The 23,448-nt window shown below is 47.7% G+C and overlaps 1 protein-coding gene across 1 annotated transcript in view; it reads right to left on the bottom strand.

The window, feature by feature from the left end:
* Positions 1 to 23,448, bottom strand: part of fbxl9 (F-box and leucine rich repeat protein) — a 43,913-nt gene that overhangs the window by 20,118 nt on the left and 347 nt on the right. Inside the window, exons 1-2 of the mRNA XM_067997656.1 lie at positions 23,129 to 23,448; positions 22,088 to 22,180 (exon numbers count right to left, since the gene is read on the bottom strand). The exon at positions 23,129 to 23,448 is cut by the window's right edge and continues 347 nt beyond it. Coding sequence (XP_067853757.1) covers positions 22,088 to 22,120 — 33 coding nt within the window. The 5' untranslated portion in view covers positions 22,121 to 22,180; positions 23,129 to 23,448. The remainder of the gene's footprint in view (positions 1 to 22,087; positions 22,181 to 23,128) is intronic.

The raw sequence follows: 23,448 nt of genomic DNA on the forward strand, positions 1-23,448 counted from the left end.
GGTCAGCTGACAGATGATTCTTCTCTCCCTGCCCCAGCAGCCTGCAAGCTTTCTTGTCTATTTTATTGATACTACTTAAAACGGAAACATTTGCAGGGCTAAGGGGAAAGAGCAGGGGCATGTGACTAATTGAATAGCTCTTTCAAAGAGTTGGCACAGGCACGATGGGCCGAGTGGCCTCCTTCTGTTCTGCAAGATTTTACTATGAGGTATTGTTGCATTTTTGGGTTTTTACTCCATTTATTTTCCAGGGTCGGCACCTCAGACCATTCCCGTGGGGCGAGGCCTTAATGCCCATGCTGCAGTGTGTGCCTTGATCTGCCCAACATCTGGGAAATCTGCAGCAAGCAAAGCATCAAATAGAAAACCTTTGTTACTGCATTTGGTCCACTGGTTACAGCTCGTGCCCTCATATGATCGGCAGCAGGATAAACACTTCACTGGTGTTCCTACTGTTGCTGGAGTATGGCTTAGGCTATAGAGTTAAGATTTATAAGATGGTAAATGGATAAGTGAACAGAAGTAATAATATACTGCAGATTTAAGGAGTTACAAGGCTTAACTATCCCTACTTGGAAGATAGAAAATAATCATCAAGAGAACTGCCCTAAACTGCAATGCGAACTGGACCTGGCTCAAGGTCTCTGAATATTATCCTTTGCACAGCAGTTTGTTGCTGACGCTCCACAGAGTCTCTCTACCTAGGCCTTCAGACAGACTACCCAATTTGAACAAGACAGGCTGAGAAATACTTTTCAACATTTGACCTGGGAAAAGGAAATTTAAATGTATCTGAAACTCAAAGAGCTGCCAATCAATCATATTTTCAGAGACAATTGACGAGAAGTTCGTCTTTGAATTGAATGGCTTGTTCCTGGCCTCAGATACCAGGGCAGACAGAACATCTATATTGTGGGGCTTTGTGCATCAAAATAAGGTGGCATGTTCTGAGAGTGAACCTAATTTTAAGCCCATACATACTCTAATGGAAATAGGATACATCACAAACAATGCTTCATTTTGAGTCACATCTCTCCATCACAATCTTTCTTCTCTATTTTGTTACTACAATGGATATTTCCCCTCTGAGCTTCTCTCTTGTTTCTCTTACAGTCTAAATACACCATCTTGTATGCACTGCCTCCTCCCTGCAGCCTCACTATGTTGAATCCACACTTATCATGCCACCTCCATGTCAAGCTTATTCTTTCCCAGGACCTCAAAATTGTGGCACCCATCTCCCTCACTCTTCTCTTCCTCCTACAATGTACAAGCTGTCCAAACTCAGGCTCATCATCACCCAAACACTACTTCTTGATTTATCTCAAATACTCTTAGTCTTAGGGTCTGGTAGTTATGATACTGGACTAGCAACCCAGAGGTCATGAGTTCAAATCTCACTATGGCTTATGGTGAATACAATGACCATAGAAGCTGCCAGATTGTCAGTAAAAACCCAACTGGAAAGGGAACTGGGACTGGCCAACATATGATTACTAGGTGATTGGCTCTTAATGTCCTATGAAGTGGACCTAGCAAGCCACTCATCCTCAAGACAACTAGGGATGGGCAACAAATGCAGCACTGCCAGCATCACCCACATCCCTGCACTATGGGCCTGGGCCTTGGCCCTTCACCTAGATTTCTCAAAAAAAAAATCAGGATAGCTTGAAACAGCCATGGTTTTCCAACAGCAGCGAAGTCTTTGGCTTGTTGAGGAACGGAGGCGGCGAGCGCGCCCCTCGGAGCGGAGGCGGCGAGCGCGCCCCGCGGGAGCGGAGGCGGCGAGCGCGCCCCGCGGGAGCGGAGGCGGCGAGCGCGCCCCGCGGGAGCGGAGGCGGCGAGCGCGCCCCGCGGGAGCGGAGGCGGCGAGCGCGCCCCGCGGGAGCGGAGGCGGCGAGCGCGCCCCGTGGAATAGACTCCACGTTCTTGTTTACTTGGCTTTACGTTAACCTTTAGGATTCCACTCACCAATCGTGGATGATTGGACTTAGACTGCTGCCCACATCTGAACAGTGATCATTTATTTCCACTGTCTTGCCTATGTAGGGGAACGATACAAAAACAGGGCGCTTTATATGCTAATTCAGCAAACTGCAAATAATACTAAGTCCACTGACCCAGATTCTGCACTACTGGAAGCACACCTCTGTGTAATTCAGAAGTTGAATAAATGCAAAGATATTAATGAACTCTCCAATGGGCTATCTGGGTAATGCACAGTCTGGTGTAGCAAGTCAGACCAGGAAGGATCCAGGTACGGCTCTCAGTCTGACCTCAATCTGAGCCACAGCAAGAGCACTGCAATTTCCCTCGGTATTGCTGGGGGAGGGAGGGGGGAAAAAAATAGTCAACCAGGTTACCCACTCCTGAATGATCCTGCCTGTCCATTTACTGCCATGGCTCACGAATGAAGACTGGCCTCAATCTGCACCCTGACATGTAGGCCACTAAACAGGGCATTATGCCAATCACACAGTGTGGAACAACCACATCAGTATGTTCAGGAGAGGGAGCTTGAGGTAAACACTGACCTAATATTGAATTACACACTGACAGTCACAAGGATTATTTTCCTATCTGCACTTGCCAAATGAATTTATGAATATGTGAAATGTAGAAACTGAATAAATGCAATATCAGGATTGGGAGAGGACAGAAGGGAGGTTCAGGCGCATATTAAGAATTTTTGAACGATAATTTTGAAATTTGCAACCTTTGAAAAATTGATAAAATTCAAGTTAGAAGTCGTTACGTGTGGTGATCTATGAAAAATACCATCCACTCAAGGCTGACTTCTACACCCAGGAGTATGCTGGGCTTCAGATATACAGGAACAAGTGGGTTTACTAAGGGACATCATTCAGGTGGTGCAGAATCTGGGTCATTAGACTTTTTATTTGTGGTTTGTTGAATTAGTGCTGAAAGCATCCTGTTTTCTATCGTTCCCCTTCATAGAGCAGGTAGGCAAGACAATGGAAATAAATGATCAATGTTCAGATGTGGTTTCAGTGACCTATATTAATGCCAGCCATTCATTCCTGCTGCTTAAATGGAAAGGCAACCGCTGCCCAACCAATATGAATGGTGACTCTTTGGGATTTTGAATTTTACTGAGACTGAGGAAGATCCACACAACAATGTACCAAGATACACTGAAGCAATCACTCAGTTACAATGAAAATACGCGCATTTATACAGCACCTCAGCGCATCATGAGAAAGATCAAAGTGCTCCAGGTAGTGTGAATTCCGTTCTCTTTTTAAAATGCAGTGGCTTTGTAGGCAAATGCAGCAGCGGGGGAACTGCAAGATCCCGCAGACACCAGTGAGTAGAATGACGAGGTCATCTGTTTTTAGTGCTGTTGGCTGAGGGAGAATGGTTAGCCAGGTCACCAGGAGAACTCCCTGCTCTTCTCCGAATAGCATTGTGGGGTCTTCAATATCTCCCCACGCAAAAACCGGCAGACAAGAACTCGGTTTAACGTCACATTCAAAGGGCAACAGCTCCAACAATACTACATTCAGTAGTGGACTGGGGTGTCAGCCTAGATTATGTGCTTAGGTCCTGGACTGGAGCTTGAACCCAAGACCTTTAGTGAACCAACCTGACAATCCACAACACAGCAGTCTATGCCACTAATACATACTCAGAAACAGTGCCCGTTTTACTGGACAGCAGGAATTAATGGATACGAATCAGGATCGGGAACTCACAGTTAGTTTTTCCCCTCCTCAGCCCAGGGATCCTGGGACCAATTGTAACTCATTTTCTGCTACCTCAGCTGAGATCAGCCAGCTCACCATCCAATCCTAGTTTGTACAGCTCAGATGGCGGCCTCACCTCACCCACTGAGACTGTCGTTTAGTTTAACTGCATTTAACAAGTGCTCGTCTGCTCTGAGCTAAACTGTTCCAGTACCAAAATCAGCTAAAGCAGGCAGGAGTAGGTACGCGACAATTGATCAGTCCTCCTGCCCTTTGATTGCAGTCCAGTCGCCCCTGCAGACAATAGATGAGGACAGGAACAGGCTCCACGGTGACTCTCCCCCTGGTTGAACAGCTTGCTAACACTCATTGTCTAGTCTCACACATGGAAAACGGATGCTTATGTGAGGTAGCAGAGAGCTGTCAACACCTGTGGAATTACTACAAGCACTGATTGGGGAATCGGTTCTGGTTCCTCCTCTACGAGCACTGATTGGGGATCAGTTCTGGTTCCTCCTCTACAAGCACTGATTGGGGAACTTAGGAACTGGTTCCTCCTCTACAAGCACTGATTGGGGAACTTAGGAACTGGTTCCTCCTCTACAAGCACTGATTGGGGAATCGGTTCTGGTTCCTCCTCTACAAGCACTGATTGGGGAATCGGTTCTGGTTCCTCCTCTACAAGCACTGATTGGGGAATCGGTTCTGGTTCCACCTCTACAAGCACTGATTGGGGAATCGGTTCTGGTTCCTCCTCTACAAGCACTGATTGGGGAATCGGTTCTGGTTCCTCCTCTACAAGCACTGATTGGGGAACTTAGGAACTGGTTCCTCCTCTACAAGCACTGATTGGGGAACTTAGGAACTGGTTCCTCCTCTACAAGCACTGATTGGGGAACTTAGGAACTGGTTCCTCCTCTACAAGCACTGATTGGGGAACTTAGGAACTAGTTCCTCCTCTACAAGCACTGATTGGGGAACTTAGGAACTGGTTCCTCCTCTACAAGCACTGATTGGGGAACTTAGGAACTGGTTCCTCCTCTACAAGCACTGATTGGGAATCGGTTCTGGTTCCTCCTCGACAAGCACTGATTGGGGAACTTAGGAACTGGTTCCTCTTCTACAAGCGCTGATTGGGGATCAGTTCTGGTTCCTCCTCTACAAGCACTGATTGGGGGATTGGTTCTGGTTCCTCCTCTACAAGCACTGATTGGGGAATCGGTTCTGGTTCCTCTTCTACAAGCGCTGATTGGGGAATCGGTTCTGGTTCCTCCTCTACAAGCACTGATTGGGGAATCGGTTCTGGTTCCTCCTCTACAAGCACTGATTGGGGGATCGGTTCTGGTTCCTCCTCTACAAGCACTGATTGGGGAACTTAGGAACTGGTTCCTCCTCTACAAGCACTGATTGGGGAATCGGTTCTGGTTCCTCCTCCACAAGCACTGATTGGGGAATCAGTTCTGGTTCCTCCTCTACAAGCACTGATTGGGGGATCGGTTCTGGTTCCTCCTCTACAAGCACTGATTGGGGATCGGTTCTGGTTCCTCCTCTACAAGCGCTGATTGGGGAATCGGTTCTGGTTCCTCCTCTACAAGCGCTGATTGGGGAATCAGTTCTGGTTCCTCCTCTACAAGCACTGATTGGGAATCGGTTCTGGTTCCTCCTCGACAAGCACTGATTGGGGAACTTAGGAACTGGTTCCTCCTCTACAAGCACTGATTGGGGGATCGGTTCTGGTTCCTCTTCTACAAGCGCTGATTGGGGATCAGTTCTGGTTCCTCCTCTACAAGCACTGATTGGGGGATCGGTTCTGGTTCCTCCTCTACAAGCACTGATTGGGGATCGGTTCTGGTTCCTCCTCTACAAGCACTGATTGGGGAACTTAGGAACTGGTTCCTCCTCTACAAGCACTGATTGGGAATCGGTTCTGGTTCCTCCTCTACAAGCACTGATTGGGGATCAGTTCTGGTTCCTCCTCTACAAGCACTGATTGGGGATCAGTTCTGGTTCCTCCTCTACAAGCACTGATTGGGGGATCGGTTCTGGTTCCTCCTCTACAAGCACTGATTGGGGGATCAGTTCTGGTTCCTCCTCTACAAGCACTGATTGGGGGATCGGTTCTGGTTCCTCCTCTACAAGCACTGATTGGGGGATCGGTTCTGGTTCCTCCTCTACAAGCACTGATTGGGGGATCGGTTCTGGTTCCTCCTCTACAAGCACTGATTGGGGAATCGGTTCTGGTTCCTCCTCTACAAGCACTGATTGGGGAATCGGTTCTGGTTCCTCCTCTACAAGCACTGATTGGGGAATCGGTTCTGGTTCCTCCTCTACAAGCACTGATTGGGAATCGGTTCTGGTTCCTCCTCTACAAGCACTGATTGGGGAATCGGTTCTGGTTCCTCCTCTACAAGCACTGATTGGGGAATCGGTTCTGGTTCCTCCTCTACAAGCACTGATTGGGGAACTTAGGAACTGGTTCCTCCTCTACGAGCACTGATTGGGGAATCGGTTCTGGTTCCTCTTCTACAAGCGCTGATTGGTGATCAGTTCTGGTTCCTCCTCTACAAGCACTGATTGGGGGATCGGTTCTGGTTCCTCCTCTACAAGCACTGATTGGGGGATCGGTTCTGGTTCCTCCTCTACAAGCACTGATTGGGGGATTGGTTCTGGTTCCTCCTCTACAAGCACTGATTGGGGGATCGGTTCTGGTTCCTCCTCTACAAGCACTGATTGGGGGATCGGTTCTGGTTCCTCCTCTACAAGCACTGATTGGGGAACTGAGGAACTGGTTCCTCCTCTACAAGCACTGATTGGGGAACTCAGGAACTGGTTCCTCTTCTACAAGCGCTGATTGGGGATCAGTTCTGGTTCCTCCTCTACAAGCACTGATTGGGGGATCGGTTCTGGTTCCTCCTCTACAAGCACTGATTGGGGGATCGGTTCTGGTTCCTCCTCTACAAGCACTGATTGGGAATCGGTTCTGGTTCCTCCTCGACAAGCACTGATTGGGGAATCGGTTCTGGTTCCTCCTCTACAAGCACTGATTGGGGAATCGGTTCTGGTTCCTCCTCTACAAGCACTGATTGGGGAATCGGTTCTGGTTCCTCCTCTACAAGCACTGATTGGGGAACTTAGGAACTGGTTCCTCCTCTACAAGCACTGATTGGGGAACTTAGGAACTGGTTCCTCCTCTACAAGCACTGATTGGGGAATCGGTTCTGGTTCCTCCTCTACAAGCACTGATTGGGAATCGGTTCTGGTTCCTCCTCTACAAGCACTGATTGGGGAATCGGTTCTGGTTCCTCCTCTACAAGCACTGATTGGGGAACTTAGGAACTGGTTCCTCTTCTACAAGCACTGATTGGGGAATCGGTTCTGGTTCCTCCTCTACAAGCACTGATTGGGGATCAGTTCTGGTTCCTCCTCTACAAGCACTGATTGGGGAACTTAGGAACTGGTTCCTCCTCTACAAGCACTGATTGGGGAATCGGTTCTGGTTCCTCTTCTACAAGCACTGATTGGGGAATCGGTTCTGGTTCCTCCTCTACAAGCACTGATTGGGAATCGGTTCTGGTTCCTCCTCTACAAGCACTGATTGGGAATCGGTTCTGGTTCCTCCTCTACAAGCACTGATTGGGGAATCGGTTCTGGTTCCTCCTCTACAAGCACTGATTGGGAATCGGTTCTGGTTCCTCCTCTACAAGCACTGATTGGGGAATCGGTTCTGGTTCCTCCTCTACAAGCACTGATTGGGAATCGGTTCTGGTTCCTCCTCTACAAGCACTGATTGGGAATCGGTTCTGGTTCCTCCTCTACAAGCACTGATTGGGGAATCGGTTCTGGTTCCTCCTCCACAAGCACTGATTGGGAATCGGTTCTGGTTCCTCCTCTACAAGCACTGATTGGGAATCGGTTCTGGTTCCTCCTCTACAAGCACTGATTGGGGAATCGGTTCTGGTTCCTCCTCTACAAGCACTGATTGGGAATCGGTTCTGGTTCCTCCTCTACAAGCACTGATTGGGGGATCGGTTCTGGTTCCTCCTCTACAAGCACTGATTGGGGATCGGTTCTGGTTCCTCTTCTACAAGCACTGATTGGGGAACTTAGGAACTGGTTCCTCCTCTACAAGCACTGATTGGGGAACTTAGGAACTGGTTCCTCCTCTACAAGCACTGATTGGGAATCGGTTCTGGTTCCTCCTCTACAAGCACTGATTGGGGATCAGTTCTGGTTCCTCCTCTACAAGCACTGATTGGGGATCGGTTCTGGTTCCTCCTCTACAAGCACTGATTGGGGAACTTAGGAACTGGTTCCTCCTCTACAAGCACTGATTGGGGAACTTAGGAACTTGTTCCTCCTCTACGAGCACTGATTGGGGAATCGGTTCTGGTTCCTCTTCTATAAGCGCTGATTGGTGATCAGTTCTGGTTCCTCCTCTACAAGCACTGATTGGGAATCGGTTCTGGTTCCTCCTCTACAAGCACTGATTGGGGGATCGGTTCTGGTTCCTCCTCTACAAGCACTGATTGGGAATCAGTTCTGGTTCCTCCTCTACAAGCACTGATTGGGGGATCGGTTCTGGTTCCTCCTCTACAAGCACTGATTGGGGGATCGGTTCTGGTTCCTCCTCTACAAGCACTGATTGGGGAATTTAGGAACTGGTTCCTCCTCTACAAGCACTGATTGGGGAACTTAGGAACTGGTTCCTCTTCTACAAGCGCTGATTGGGGATCAGTTCTGGTTCCTCCTCTACAAGCACTGATTGGGGGATCGGTTCTGGTTCCTCCTCTACAAGCACTGATTGGGGGATCGGTTCTGGTTCCTCCTCTACAAGCACTGATTGGGAATCGGTTCTGGTTCCTCCTCTACAAGCACTGATTGGGAATCGGTTCTGGTTCCTCCTCTACAAGCACTGATTGGGAATCGGTTCTGGTTCCTCCTCTACAAGCACTGATTGGGAATCGGTTCTGGTTCCTCCTCTACAAGCACTGATTGGGAATCGGCTCTGGTTCCTCCTCTACAAGCACTGATTGGGGAATCGGTTCTGGTTCCTCCTCTACAAGCACTGATTGGGGAATCGGTTCTGGTTCCTCCTCTACAAGCACTGATTGGGAATCGGTTCTGGTTCCTCCTCTCCAAGCACTGATTGGGGAACTTAGGAACTGGTTCCTCCTCTACAAGCACTGATTGGGGAACTTAGGAACTGGTTCCTCCTCTACAAGCACTGATTGGGGAACTTAGGAACTGGTTCCTCCTCTACAAGCACTGATTGGGGAATCGGTTCGGGTTCCTCCTCTACAAGCACTGATTGGGGAACTTAGGAACTGGTTCCTCTTCTACAAGCACTGATTGGGGAATCGGTTCTGGTTCCTCCTCTACAAGCACTGATTGGGGAACTTAGGAACTGGTTCCTCCTCTACAAGCACTGATTGGGGAACTTAGGAACTGGTTCCTCCTCTACAAGCACTGATTGGGGAACTTAGGAACTGGTTCCTCCTCTACAAGCACTGATTGGGGAACTTAGGAACTGGTTCCTCCTCTACAAGCACTGATTGGGGAACTTAGGAACTGGTTCCTCCTCTACAAGCACTGATTGGGGAACTTAGGAACTGGTTCCTCCTCTACAAGCACTGATTGGGGAACTTAGGAACTGGTTCCTCCTCTACAAGCACTGATTGGGGAACTTAGGAACTGGTTCCTCCTCTACAAGCACTGATTGGGGAACTTAGGAACTGGTTCCTCCTCTACAAGCACTGATTGGGAATCGGTTCTGGTTCCTCCTCTACAAGCACTGATTGGGGAATCGGTTCTGGTTCCTCCTCTACAAGCACTGATTGGGAATCGGTTCTGGTTCCTCCTCTACAAGCACTGATTGGGAATTGGTTCTGGTTCCTCCTCTACAAGCACTGATTGGGGATCGGTTCTGGTTCCTCCTCTACAAGCACTGATTGGGGATCGGTTCTGGTTCCTCCTCTACAAGCACTGATTGGGGAACTTAGGAACTGGTTCCTCCTCTACAAGCACTGATTGGGGAACTTAGGAACTGGTTCCTCCTCTACAAGCACTGATTGGGAATCGGTTCTGGTTCCTCCTCTACAAGCACTGATTGGGGATCAGTTCTGGTTCCTCCTCTACAAGCACTGATTGGGGATCGGTTCTGGTTCCTCCTCTACAAGCACTGATTGGGGAACTTAGGAACTGGTTCCTCCTCTACAAGCACTGATTGGGGAACTTAGGAACTGGTTCCTCCTCTACGAGCACTGATTGGGGAATCGGTTCTGGTTCCTCTTCTACAAGCGCTGATTGGTGATCAGTTCTGGTTCCTCCTCTACAAGCACTGATTGGGGGATCGGTTCTGGTTCCTCCTCTACAAGCACTGATTGGGAATCGGTTCTGGTTCCTCCTCTACAAGCACTGATTGGGGGATCGGTTCTGGTTCCTCCTCTACAAGCACTGATTGGGGAACTTAGGAACTGGTTCCTCTTCTACAAGCGCTGATTGGGGATCAGTTCTGGTTCCTCCTCTACAAGCACTGATTGGGGGATCGGTTCTGGTTCCTCCTCTACAAGCACTGATTGGGAATCGGTTCTGGTTCCTCCTCTACAAGCACTGATTGGGAATCGGTTCTGGTTCCTCCTCCACAAGCACTGATTGGGAATCGGCTCTGGTTCCTCCTCTACAAGCACTGATTGGGAATCGGTTCTGGTTCCTCCTCTACAAGCACTGATTGGGAATCGGCTCTGGTTCCTCCTCTACAAGCACTGATTGGGGAATCGGTTCTGGATCCTCCTCGACAAGCACTGATTGGGGAATCGGTTCTGGTTCCTCCTCTCCAAGCACTGATTGGGGAATCGGTTCTGGTTCCTCCTCTACAAGCACTGATTGGGAATCGGTTCTGGTTCCTCCTCTACAAGCACTGATTGGGAATCGGTTCTGGTTCCTCCTCTACAAGCACTGATTGGGAATCGGTTCTGGTTCCTCCTCTACAAGCACTGATTGGGAATCGGCTCTGGTTCCTCCTCTACAAGCACTGATTGGGGAATCGGTTCTGGTTCCTCCTCTACAAGCACTGATTGGGAATCGGTTCTGGTTCCTCCTCTACAAGCACTGATTGGGGAATCGGTTCTGGTTCCTCCTCTACAAGCACTGATTGGGGAATCGGTTCTGGTTCCTCCTCTACAAGCACTGATTGGGGAACTTAGGAACTGGTTCCTCCTCTACAAGCACTGATTGGGGAACTTAGGAACTGGTTCCTCCTCTACAAGCACTGATTGGGGAATCGGTTCTGGTTCCTCCTCTACAAGCACTGATTGGGGAACTTAGGAACTGGTTCCTCCTCTACAAGCACTGATTGGGGAACTTAGGAACTGGTTCCTCCTCTACAAGCACTGATTGGGGAACTTAGGAACTGGTTCCTCCTCTACAAGCACTGATTGGGGAATCGGTTCTGGTTCCTCCTCTACAAGCACTGATTGGGGAATCGGTTCTGGTTCCTCCTCTACAAGCACTGATTGGGGGATCGGTTCTGGTTCCTCCTCTACAAGCACTGATTGGGGGATCGGTTCTGGTTCCTCCTCTACAAGCACTGATTGGGAATCGGTTCTGGTTCCTCCTCTACAAGCACTGATTGGGGGATCGGTTCTGGTTCCTCCTCTACAAGCACTGATTGGGAATTGGTTCTGGTTCCTCCTCTACAAGCACTGATTGGGGAATCGGTTCTGGTTCCTCCTCTACAAGCACTGATTGGGGATCGGTTCTGGTTCCTCCTCTACAAGCACTGATTGGGGATCAGTTCTGGTTCCTCCTCTACAAGCACTGATTGGGAATCGGTTCTGGTTCCTCCTCTACAAGCACTGATTGGGGAATCGGTTCTGGTTCCTCCTCTACAAGCACTGATTGGGGGATCGGTTCTGGTTCCTCTTCTACAAGCACTGATTGGGGAACTTAGGAACTGGTTCCTCCTCTACAAGCACTGATTGGGGATCGGTTCTGGTTCCTCCTCTACAAGCGCTGATTGGGGATCGGTTCTGGTTCCTCCTCTACAAGCACTGATTGGGGATCAGTTCTGGTTCCTCCTCTACAAGCACTGATTGGGGAATCGGTTCTGGTTCCTCCTCTACGAGCACTGATTGGGGAATCGGTTCTGGTTCCTCCTCTACGAGCACTGATTGGGGAATCGGTTCTGGTTCCTCCTCTACAAGCACTGATTGGGGATCAGTTCTGGTTCCTCCTCTACAAGCACTGATTGGGGGATCGGCTCTGGTTCCTCCTCTACAAGCACTGATTGGGGAATCGGTTCTGGTTCCTCCTCTACAAGCACTGATTGGGAATCGGTTCTGGTTCCTCCTCTACAAGCACTGATTGGGGGATCGGCTCTGGTTCCTCCTCTACAAGCACTGATTGGGGAATCGGTTCTGGTTCCTCCTCTACAAGCACTGATTGGGAATCGGTTCTGGTTCCTCCTCTACAAGCACTGATTGGGGAACTTAGGAACTGGTTCCTCCTCTACAAGCACTGATTGGGAATCGGTTCTGGTTCCTCCTCTCCAAGCACTGATTGGGAATCGGTTCTGGTTCCTCCTCTACAAGCACTGATTGGGGATCGGTTCTGGTTCCTCCTCTACAAGCACTGATTGGGGAACTTAGGAACTGGTTCCTCCTCTACAAGCACTGATTGGGGAATCGGTTCTGGTTCCTCCTCTACAAGCACTGATTGGGAATCGGTTCTGGTTCCTCCTCTACAAGCACTGATTGGGGGATCGGCTCTGGTTCCTCCTCTACAAGCACTGATTGGGGAATCGGTTCTGGTTCCTCCTCTACAAGCACTGATTGGGAATCGGTTCTGGTTCCTCCTCTACAAGCACTGATTGGGGAACTTAGGAACTGGTTCCTCCTCTACAAGCACTGATTGGGAATCGGTTCTGGTTCCTCCTCTCCAAGCACTGATTGGGAATCGGTTCTGGTTCCTCCTCTACAAGCACTGATTGGGGATCGGTTCTGGTTCCTCCTCTACAAGCACTGATTGGGGAACTTAGGAACTGGTTCCTCCTCTACAAGCACTGATTGGGGAATCGGTTCTGGTTCCTCCTCTACAAGCACTGATTGGGAATCGGTTCTGGTTCCTCCTCTACAAGCACTGATTGGGGGATCGGCTCTGGTTCCTCCTCTACAAGCACTGATTGGGGAATCGGTTCTGGTTCCTCCTCTACAAGCACTGATTGGGAATCGGTTCTGGTTCCTCCTCTACAAGCACTGATTGGGGAACTTAGGAACTGGTTCCTCCTCTACAAGCACTGATTGGGAATCGGTTCTGGTTCCTCCTCTCCAAGCACTGATTGGGGATCGGTTCTGGTTCCTCCTCTACAAGCACTGATTGGGGAACTTAGGAACTGGTTCCTCCTCTACAAGCACTGATTGGGGAATCGGTTCTGGTTCCTCCTCTACAAGCACTGATTGGGGAATCGGTTCTGGTTCCTCCTCTACAAGCACTGATTGGGGAATCGGTTCTGGTTCCTCCTCTACAAGCACTGATTGGGGATCGGTTCTGGTTCCTCCTCTACAAGCGCTGATTGGGAATCGGTTCTGGTTCCTCCTCTACAAGCACTGATTGGGGAATCGGTTCTGGTTCCTCCTCTACAAGCACTGATTGGGGAATCGGTTCTGGTTCCTCCTCTACAAGCACTGATTGGGGAATCGGTTCTGGTTCCTCCTCTACAAGCGCTGATTGGGGAATCGGTTCTGGTTCCTCCTCTACAAGCACTGATTGGGGAATCGGTTCTGGTTCCTCCTCTACAAGCACTGATTGGGGAACTTAGGAACTGGTTCCTCTTCTACTCCACTACTGATTGGGGTACATAGGAACAGAAGTAGACCATTCAGCCCCTCGAGCCTGTTCCGCCATTCAACAAGATCACGGCTGATCTGTATCCTAACTCCATATCCCTAATACTGTTGGTTAGCAAAATCTATCGATCTCAGATTTAAAATTATAAGTATTATGGTTCTGGCTCCTCTTCTACTCCACTAGAGCTGATTGGGATTCGGTTCGGATTGCTCTCCTGCTCCACTACAAGCACATCCCAGCCAGGGGATCAGATAGTGATTAGGAGCAGGAACTTTGTCTGATTTTCTCTTCCGCAATCCATAGATGCTGAGGCCAATCGTGATATATGATGTGCGAGTTGGCTATCATAGATTAGGGAACTTTACTATAAGGGATGACAGTGGATAGGAAATGGCTAATATTTAAAGAACGTGTGCAGGAATTACAACAATTATTCATTCCTGTCTGGCGCAAAAATAAAACAGGAAAGGTAGCTCAACTGTGGCTTACAAAAGAAATTAGGGATAGTATTAGATCCAAAGAGGAGACATATAAAATTGCCAGAAAAAGTGGCAAGCCTGAGGATTGGGAGCAGTTCAGAATTCAGCAAAGGAGGACCAAGAGATTGATTAAGAGGGGAAAAATAGAGTATGAGAGTAAACTAGCAGGGAACATAAAAACTGACTGTAAAAGCTTCTATAAATATGTCAAGAGAAAAAGATTAGTGAAGACAAATGTAGGTCCCTTACAGTCAGAAATGGGGGAAATTATAATGGGGAACAAAGAAATGGCAGAACAATTAAACACATACTTTGGTTCTGTCTTCACAAAGGAGGACACAAATAACCTGCCAGAAATGTTAGGGAACCAAGGGTCTAGTGAGAGGGAGGAACTGAAGGAAACCAGTATTAGTAAAAAAAGTGCTAGGGAAATTAATGGGGCTAAAGGCTGACAAATCCCCAGGGCCTGATAATCTACATCCCAGAGTACTAAAGGAAGTGGCCCTGGAAATAATGGATGCATTGGTGATCATCTTCCAAAAGTCTATAGAGTCTGGAACAGTTCCTACAGATTGGAGGGTGGCAAATGTAACCCCACTATTTAAAAAAGGAGGGAGAGAAAAAACAGGGAATTACAGACCAGTTAGCCTAACACCAGTAGTAGGGAAAATGCTAGATTCTATTATAAAAGATGTGATAACAGAACACTTGGAGGGCATTAACGGGATTGGACAAAGTCAGCATGGGTTTATGGAAGGGAAATCATGCTTAACAAATCTACTGGAGTTTTTTGAGGATGTAACTTGTAGAATAGATAGGGGAGAACCAGTGGATGTGGTGTACTTAGATTTTCAGAAGGCTTTTGATAAGGTCCCACACAAGAAGTTAGTGTGCAAAATTAAAGCACATGGGATTGGGGGGGAATATACTGGCATGGATTGAGAATTGGTTGACAGACAGGAAACAGAGTAGGAATAAACGGGTCTTTTTCCGGGTGGCAGGCAGTGACTAGTGGGGTACCACAGGGATCAGTGCTTGGGCCCCAGCTAGTCACAAATATCAATGATTTGGATGAGGGAACTGAATGTAACATTTCCAAGTTTGCAGACGATACAAAGCTGGGGTGGAATGTGAGCTGTGAGGGGGATGCAAAGAAACTCCAATGTGATTTAGACAAGTTGAGTGAGTGGGCAAGAACATGGCAGATGCAGTATAACGTGGATAAATGTGAGGTTATCCACTTTGGTTGTAAAAACAGAAAGGCAGATTATTATCTGAATGGTGATAGATTGGGAAAAGGAGAGGTGCAACGAGACCTGGGTGTCCTTGTATATCAGTCGCTGAAAGCAAGCATTCAGGTGCAGCAAGCAGTTAGGAAGGCGAATGGTATGTTGGCCTTCATTGCAAGAGGATTTGAGTACAGAACAGGGATGTCTTACTGCAGTTATACAGGGCCTTGGTGAGACCACATCTGGAGTATTGTGTGCATTTTTGGTCTCCTTATCTGAGGAAGGATATCCTTGCCATGGAGGGAGGGCAACGAAGGTTTACCAGACTGATTCCTGGGATGGCAGGACTGACGTATGAGGAGAGATTAGGTCGACTAGGCCTATATTCACTAGAGTTTTGAATAATGAGAGGTGATCTCATCGAAATATATAAAATTCTAACATGACTAGACAGACTAGATGCGGAGAGGATGTTCCCGATGGCTGGGGAGTCCAGAACCAGGGGTCACAGTCTCAGGATACGGGGTATGCCATTTAGAACTGAGATGAGGAGAAATTTCTTCATTCAGAGGGTGATGAACCTGTGGAATTCTCCACCACAGAAGACAGTGGAGGCCAAGTCATTAAATGTATTCAAGAAGGAAATAGATATATTTCTTAATGCTAAAGGGATCAAGGGATATGGGGAAAAAGAGGGAACAGGGTACTGAGTTAGACGATCAGCCGTGATCATTTTGAATGGTGGAGCAGGCCCGAAGGGCCGAATGGCCTACTCTTGCTCCTATTTTCTATGTTCTATATCTAGCGCGACAAGGCTGAGATCAGCTAACTTAGCACAGACCCAGGATTGAACTTAGAGCCTTGCTGGTCCATAGGGTTCAGCTTCTGGGCAATGGGTAAAGTTCTCATGCGGATTCCCTTACTCTTAAAGCAGCTTTGCAAGAAATCTATGTAAAGGGTGAATGCTATGCAGATAAGTACAAAATCTGAGATATATCTCATTGGTTTTGTGGTTTAGAAAGTTAGCACTTTCAGAACAGAGGTGTTTTTATTCTCAGTTGGGTGCAGGGAACAATCTTGAGGTGCAAGAGAGATAGAAGATTAACCTGCAGAAGTCTAATCACTCTGCATTTTTTTCCATTACTGCACATGTCAGGAACTGCTTCACACTCATTGCTAACAGTGAGCAGTGAGAAATACCCTCCATATCGCTCCTTGTTGGTATTAATTTTCCTCACCACCTCTGAATGTGGTGACACTTGCAGAGTTACATTTCCACGGTAACCAGCAGTTCGGGTGGTTATTCCTCACATGAACCTTTTCAATGGGACCTAAACGGAGAATCCAACCTGTCCTCAACTGGGGTCCACGACAGGTCTGCGTCCAGAAGGTCACTGCACAGTTCTGACCATTGGGAGCCATGGGCCCCGACTGCCCCCCCCCCTCTCCCTTGCTGGGGGAGGCAGAAGGTCAACGGTAGACCTCCTGCACCTGTGGTGTCCTCGACCTGTTCCCACGCCCAGTCGCAATCCAGCAATCCGCCACTGGAAAGTCTCAGTGCACGGGGACGTCAGGAGGAGACAGAGCTGGACTCAGCTGCGATGCTCCTTTGCCTTTGGGATAGTTTACGTACGTTCACACGTGAAGTGTGGCCATTTGGTGAAGGGCTGCCGAGGCCCATGGAGCTAAAATCCAACACCAGCCCGCACCTTAGCAGAGTGGACAACTGGCTGGGACAGGGAGGAGCTAGTACAGCACAGGAAAAGGCCATTCCGCCCACCGTGCCTGTGCCAGCTTTTTGAACGAGCTGTCAAATTAGTCCCATTCCCCTGCTCTTTCCCCATAGCCCTGTAAATTTTTTTAGAACAAAACTTTTTGCAAAAGCTCTTTCTAAAAGATGAACATGCACAGTTACAGAGCAGATTCTACCATGCCTGATTTATATCTCATTTGGTCTGTGGTTTATCAAGTTAGCAACTTCAGACAGAATCATTTGTATTCTCAGAGGAGTGAGATCGCCATGATGAGGAAGGTGAGAGACAGCTGGGGTTACCCTGTCCAGCGACACTCCTACTTCCACAGGAAGGTGGTCAGATGCGGTCGTCAGCTGAAGACATCACCAAACGCATCCCTCTAGGGGGTGATGACAGGCCTGCTCACACTCTCCATCTGGACTCGTGTGTGAAAAACAGCCAATTGGGCAAACCATGGCCTAGCGAGAAAGAGCATCTTCAGGGGAGCGGGGTGAGTGAAAGTTGACGAAAGAAAGTCGATGAGGGGCACATGCTGCAGGTCTCGTAATGCGGCATTTTATATCAAACACGCTGTTTCAAAGGTTGAACTAACACAAGTTGTTAGCCTAAAATAAAAACAGCCTTTCCCACAGAAATCAATTTGACTCATGTCATGAGATTAAAGACGAGAAATCCCAGAACTGTTTACTTTACATCCAGAACAGAGTTTCTTTCTGATACACTGTTAAGCCAGCAGCACCAAAACATTATGCCATAATAATGCTTGGGAAGAAGGGAAAAGCTTTCCAACACATCAGGGGACTGTAAAGTGAAACCCTATTAAACTACCTTAATACCATGGTTATATTTTATAAAATCTGTTCCCAGGATATGGATGAGGCTGGCATCTCGTTGCCCTGTGGTGGTGATGATGATGGTGATGGCGGTGGCGGTAGTGGTGATGGCGGTGGCGGTAGTGGTGATGGCGGTGACGGTAGTGGTGATGGCGGTGGCGGTGGCGGTAGTGGTGATGGCGGTGGCGGTAGTGGTGATGGCGGTGGCGGTAGTGGTAGTGGGATAATGATGGTGGGGGAGGGTGATGGTGGTGGCGGTCGTGGTGATGGCGGTGGCGGTAGTGGTGATGGTGGCGGTGGTAGTGGTGATGGTGGCGGTGGTAGTGGTGATGGTGGCGGTGGTAGTGGTGATGGTGGCGGTGGTAGTGGTGATGGTGGCGGTGGTAGTGGTAGTGGGATAATGATGGTGGGGGAGGGTGATGGTGGTGGCGGTCGTGGTGATGGTGGTGGCGGTCATGGTGATGGCGGTGGCGGTAGTGGTGATGGTGGCGGTGGTAGTGGTGATGGTGGCGGTGGTAGTGGTGGTGGTGATGGTGGCGGTGGTGGTGGCGGTGGTAGTGGTGATGGTGGCGGTGGTAGTGGTGATGGTGGCGGTGGTAGTGGTGATGGTGGTGGCGGCGATGGTGGGATAATAATGGTGGTGGTGGTGGTGGTGGTGGTGGTGGTGATGGTGGTGGCCCTCCCACAATATTGCACACAGCTCCCATGGAACCAATCCAAGACAGCCCCCATCTCCAGATATAAACACCTTCGCTCTTAGGTTTTGGAAAGTACATGATAAACAGTGGCCACTCACAAGGAGGCACATTACACTCCATTTTTAAGGCTCACCTTAAGTCACTCACAACTTCATCACTGTTGTGTTTTTGGATCTTTACCCTAGATATTTTCAAGGGCTCGGCGTCACTGACCACAACCAACACCCCCTCCCCCTACTGTAAGTGGACCTCAGGCTCCTACAATCCGGAGTGTCCCTTTTTCTGCACAGTATCTAGGTAAACACAAGCAAGACTCAGGAAACACCAGAAAAACCCCTTACTCTGTACACCAGCTACTGGAACGTATCACAGACCACCAGCTTATTCAATGGTCTTTGAGAGAACTGAATAGGCACTTTCATCAGACCGAGAATCTGTCTCTAAACCAACAGACAGTTTAATTAAATAAAACAGGTAAATGAACAGTATAAGACACTGAACCATACACTATTCCCCGCCGTACATAAAATGATAAAGGCGCCACTCACTTTCACTTTGTTCATAGACTTTAAAACAGACACTCACTTCATCCACTGTGAAACATGCTGCTGTTTCAAACTAGCCTAGCTTCTCTACTGGCCGGAAATCTTAAACACAGTGCCTTTCTACTGGCTGGAAATCTTAAACACAGTGCCTTTCTACTGGCTGGAAATCTTAAACACAGTGCCTTTCTACTGGCTGGAAATCTTAAACACAGTGCCTTTCTACTGGCTGGAAATCTTAAACACAGTGCCTTTCTACTGGCTGGAAATCTTAAACACAGTGCCTTTCTACTGGCTGGAAATCTTAAACACAGTGCCTTTCTACTGGCTGGAAATCTTAAACACAGTGCCTTTCTACTGGCCAGGAAGCTGAAAACTGGCTGTTTTTTTGGCATACCGTCATCCCAATGTACATTCAAAATCCTTTGACGATATACTGAAATAAAAGGCAATGGATGAACTACAGCTCTGATAACTACATCAGATCAGCAGTCATGGGTTATCAACTACTTGGAATGGTTGTCCACCCAAATGCATCTGCCACCTCCAGTGAAGTACGGAAGCCTGTCTATAATCAAAGTGTCAAGCTGAAACAGAACAACACAAACAACAAGGTGATATGAAGTACTGCTTAGGAGCAATGCATCTAAATTGACCCCCTTTGCATGCCAGACTGTAACGCAAAGTGCCTTTATTGTGCAGAAACCAGGTAGCCATGACAGATCTTAACCTTGTGTGACCTGTTCTAACCCAACATGCTATTTCTATTAATATAAAGTTAAAAATTCAACGCAGACAAAATCCATTTTTTTTGTCACACTCACCAGTTATCTGGACACATGGGATAATAATTCCATCTCCGTGAACTTCCTAATGCATGCTCTATTTATGCTGTTCTATCAACAGGTATCGTTCTATTTCCTGACAGTTCAGGGAGTTTATCTGGTGAATATTTGAGCTGCAGACCAGGAAGGTCTGTGGTTCGATTCCTGGTCAGTGCCGAGTTAGCTGCAGTTGGGGTGCTGCCACTAACCCTGCACGTTCCTGGCTTAGGAAGGGAAAATCAACCAGAGTTCCTGCTCTGCATCTCCATCCAGTCACCCTTGGTGGAAGTGCACTCACGGACATCGAGCAAGTGCAGCATTGTGCAAGGGTTGCCGAATCCCCAGCAGCCGCCCAGCCTTGGCTCAGTGGGTAGCACTCTCGCCTCTGAGTCCAAAGGTCGAGGGTTCAGGTCCCACTCCAGAGACTTGAGCACAAAATCCAGGCTGACACTCCAGTGCGGTACAGTGGGAGTGCTGCACTGTTAGAGGTGCCGTCTTTCGGATGAGACGTTAAACCAAGGCCGCCTCTTCCCCCTCAGGTGGACGTAAAAGATCCCATGACACTATTTCAAAGAAGAGCAGGGGAGTTCTCCCGTGTGTTTGGCCAATATTTATCCCTCAACCAACATCACAGAAAAACAGGTTATCTGACCATTATCACACTGCTGTTTGTGGGATCTTGCTGTGTGCAAATTGGCTGCCGCATTTCCTACATTACAACAGTGACTACACTTCAAACGTACTTCATTGCTTGTAAAGCGCTTTGGGATGTCCTGAGGTTGTGAAAGGCGCTATATAAATGCAAGTCTTTCTTTCTACCAGCATTCACTATCTATGCTCACGCATGAATAATAACCATTGGGGTGAGGGGCGGACAGGGGAGAGGGAAAAGTTGGTCAAAAACACCGTGGGGGGCGATGTGCAAGGGTGTGGGGAAAACCTTTTCCCTTAATTTACAAACAGACATTACTTACCTCACATAAATACCATCACCATGAAAGTAACACTGAGCACTTCGAAACTTTTTCCCTTCATTAAAGGAATTGCCATGAGCAACAGTCCCTCCTTTTTAAAATAGCCTACATAGATTCTGAATAATTTACTGCCCAAACCAAAACTTCTCATGTCTAAACTCGAAGCTTAAAAAACAAAGGGTTTTGCATAAACTGTACACCACAGTAATGTACTGGAGGAGCAGGAATACAATCAATGGAACAAGAAGCCTGAGGTTAGGCTCACTAGTCACTACAGTACTTGTGATTTATCTAATTTTTAAAATGATTTTCAACACTAGTGATATTCTGCCTTGGGCCCTTCACCTAGGTACCTTAGTTAAAATACAATCACAGAATCTTACAGCACTGGGGGCTGCCATTCGGCCCATCGTGCCCGTGCCGGCTCTTTGAAAAAGCTATCCAATTAGTCCCACTCCCCTGCTCTTTCCCCATAGCCCTGGAATTTTTTTCCTCTTCAACTATTTATCCAATTCCCTTTTGAAAGTTACTATTGAATCTGCTTCCACCACCCTTTCAGGCAGTGCATTCCAGATCAGAACAACTCGCTGCGTAAAAACAAATTCTCCTCTTCTCTCCTCTGGTTCTTTTGTCGATCACCTTAAATCTGTGTCCTCTGGTTACCGGCCCTCCTGCCACTGGAAACAGTTTCTCCTTATTTACTCTATCAAAACCCTTCATCAAACTGATAAGAATACAGGTTTCCAGTAAAAAAAACTAATGAACCATTTTAACATCTCAACCACAACTAGCATTTACATAGCACCTGTAACGTAGTAAAACATCCTAAGACGCTTCACAGGCCACGGAGAGATTTGAAAACAAGGACGAGAATTTTTAAATCGAGGCATTGCCGGACTGGGAGCCAATGTAATTCACCGAGGAAAAGAGTGATGGGTGAACAGGACTTGGTGCGAATTAGGATAAGGGCAGCAGAGTTTTGGATGAGCTGAAGTTTACGGAGAATTCAAGGCCTGGAGAGCATTGGAATAGCCGAATCTAGAGGTAACAAACGTAAGGAATCTTACAACACCAGGTTATAGTCCAACTGTTTTATTTGAAAATCACAAGCTTTCGGAGGCATCTCCACATAGAGGTAACAAAGGCATGGATAATACAAAGTTGTCTGCCAAGTCCAAATAAAAGCACAATGAAATCCCCTTACCTCTACAGGTAGACCTGGTGCTTCTGTCTCCATGGTTCCTCTTGGTAGCACGATCTTACTGCATCTTGTCCCGAGTTCAGCACAAACCTCCCTCTGTATAATACACGGCCAGTTAGTCTACAGTTAAACAGCATAACAGCCCTCTACAGGAGAGGTTTCAGCCCTGCACGCGTACTGAAACTTCTCCTGTACAAGTGCTGTCACCAGATTTGCTTAAGTGTATTGGTTTCAATCTATGATGTGGAGATGCCGGTGATGGACTGGGGTTGACAATTGTAAACAATTTTACAACACCAAGTTATAGTCCAACAAATTTATTTTAAAATCCACAAGCTTTCGGAGGCTTCCTCCTTTCCACACCGTTCACCTGACGAAGGAGGAAGCCTCCGAAAGCTTGTGGAATTTAAAATAAATTTGTTGGACTATAACTTGGTGTTGTAAAATTGTTTACAAAGGTTTCAATATACTATAGAAAGAGAAAATAAAATCATACTTAAGCTAATGTTGTGCGCTATTTTTAATTTATCGTCTCAAATTGCTTCCATCAACATCAACTTGTCTTTATAAAGCGCCTTTAACAGTAAAATGTTCCAAGCGATTATCAAACAAAATTTGACACTGAGCCACATAAGGAGATATTAGGACAGGAGACCAAAAGCTTGATCAAAGAGATAGGTTTTAGGGAGGGTCTTAAAGGAGGAGAGAGGGAGAGATGTGGGAAGGGAATTCCAGAACTTAGATCCTAGACAGCTGAAGGCACGGTCACCAATGAGCAATGAAAATCGGGGATGCGCAAGAGGCCAGAATTGGAGGAACGCAGAGTTCTCGGAGGGTTGGATGTTGGAGGAGGTTACAGAGATAGGGAGGGGTAGACCTGTACTCACCAGCACTTCACCCTAGTGTTAACACAACTCAAAACAGACACAACGCGAGCTTGGAACACAATCTACAATCGCACAGCTGGGTGCTTTTCTTTCATTGTTTAAGTGAATGGAAATTTCACACACCCAGCACTAAACTTCAAGTGACAATGCTGCTTACTTTAAATCAAACTCCAGCACACACGTCCACTATTCACACGGCACAGATGGTATCTCCCCTTTTGATTGACTCTACTTCCTCACACTGTACTTGGACTTCAGTCACACATTCTTCTCTATATATATCTGGGTGGGGTTTAGTCCTTGCTGTATTTCCACGTGTCCGTTTTCCTGTAGGCAGCTTCTCTGCATTGTAACCACTTTCTGTTCCTTCTGCGGTCAGTGCCATGGTATTCACACCATGCCCAGCATCCTGTCCCTGAACTCATTTGTGGAGGCAATACCCTGTTTCTAGGTCATACAGTTATCCTGACACCCACT

The sequence above is a fragment of the Heptranchias perlo genome, chromosome 16, assembly GCF_035084215.1.
Source record: "Heptranchias perlo isolate sHepPer1 chromosome 16, sHepPer1.hap1, whole genome shotgun sequence".
Classification (NCBI taxonomy): domain Eukaryota; kingdom Metazoa; phylum Chordata; class Chondrichthyes; order Hexanchiformes; family Hexanchidae; genus Heptranchias; species Heptranchias perlo.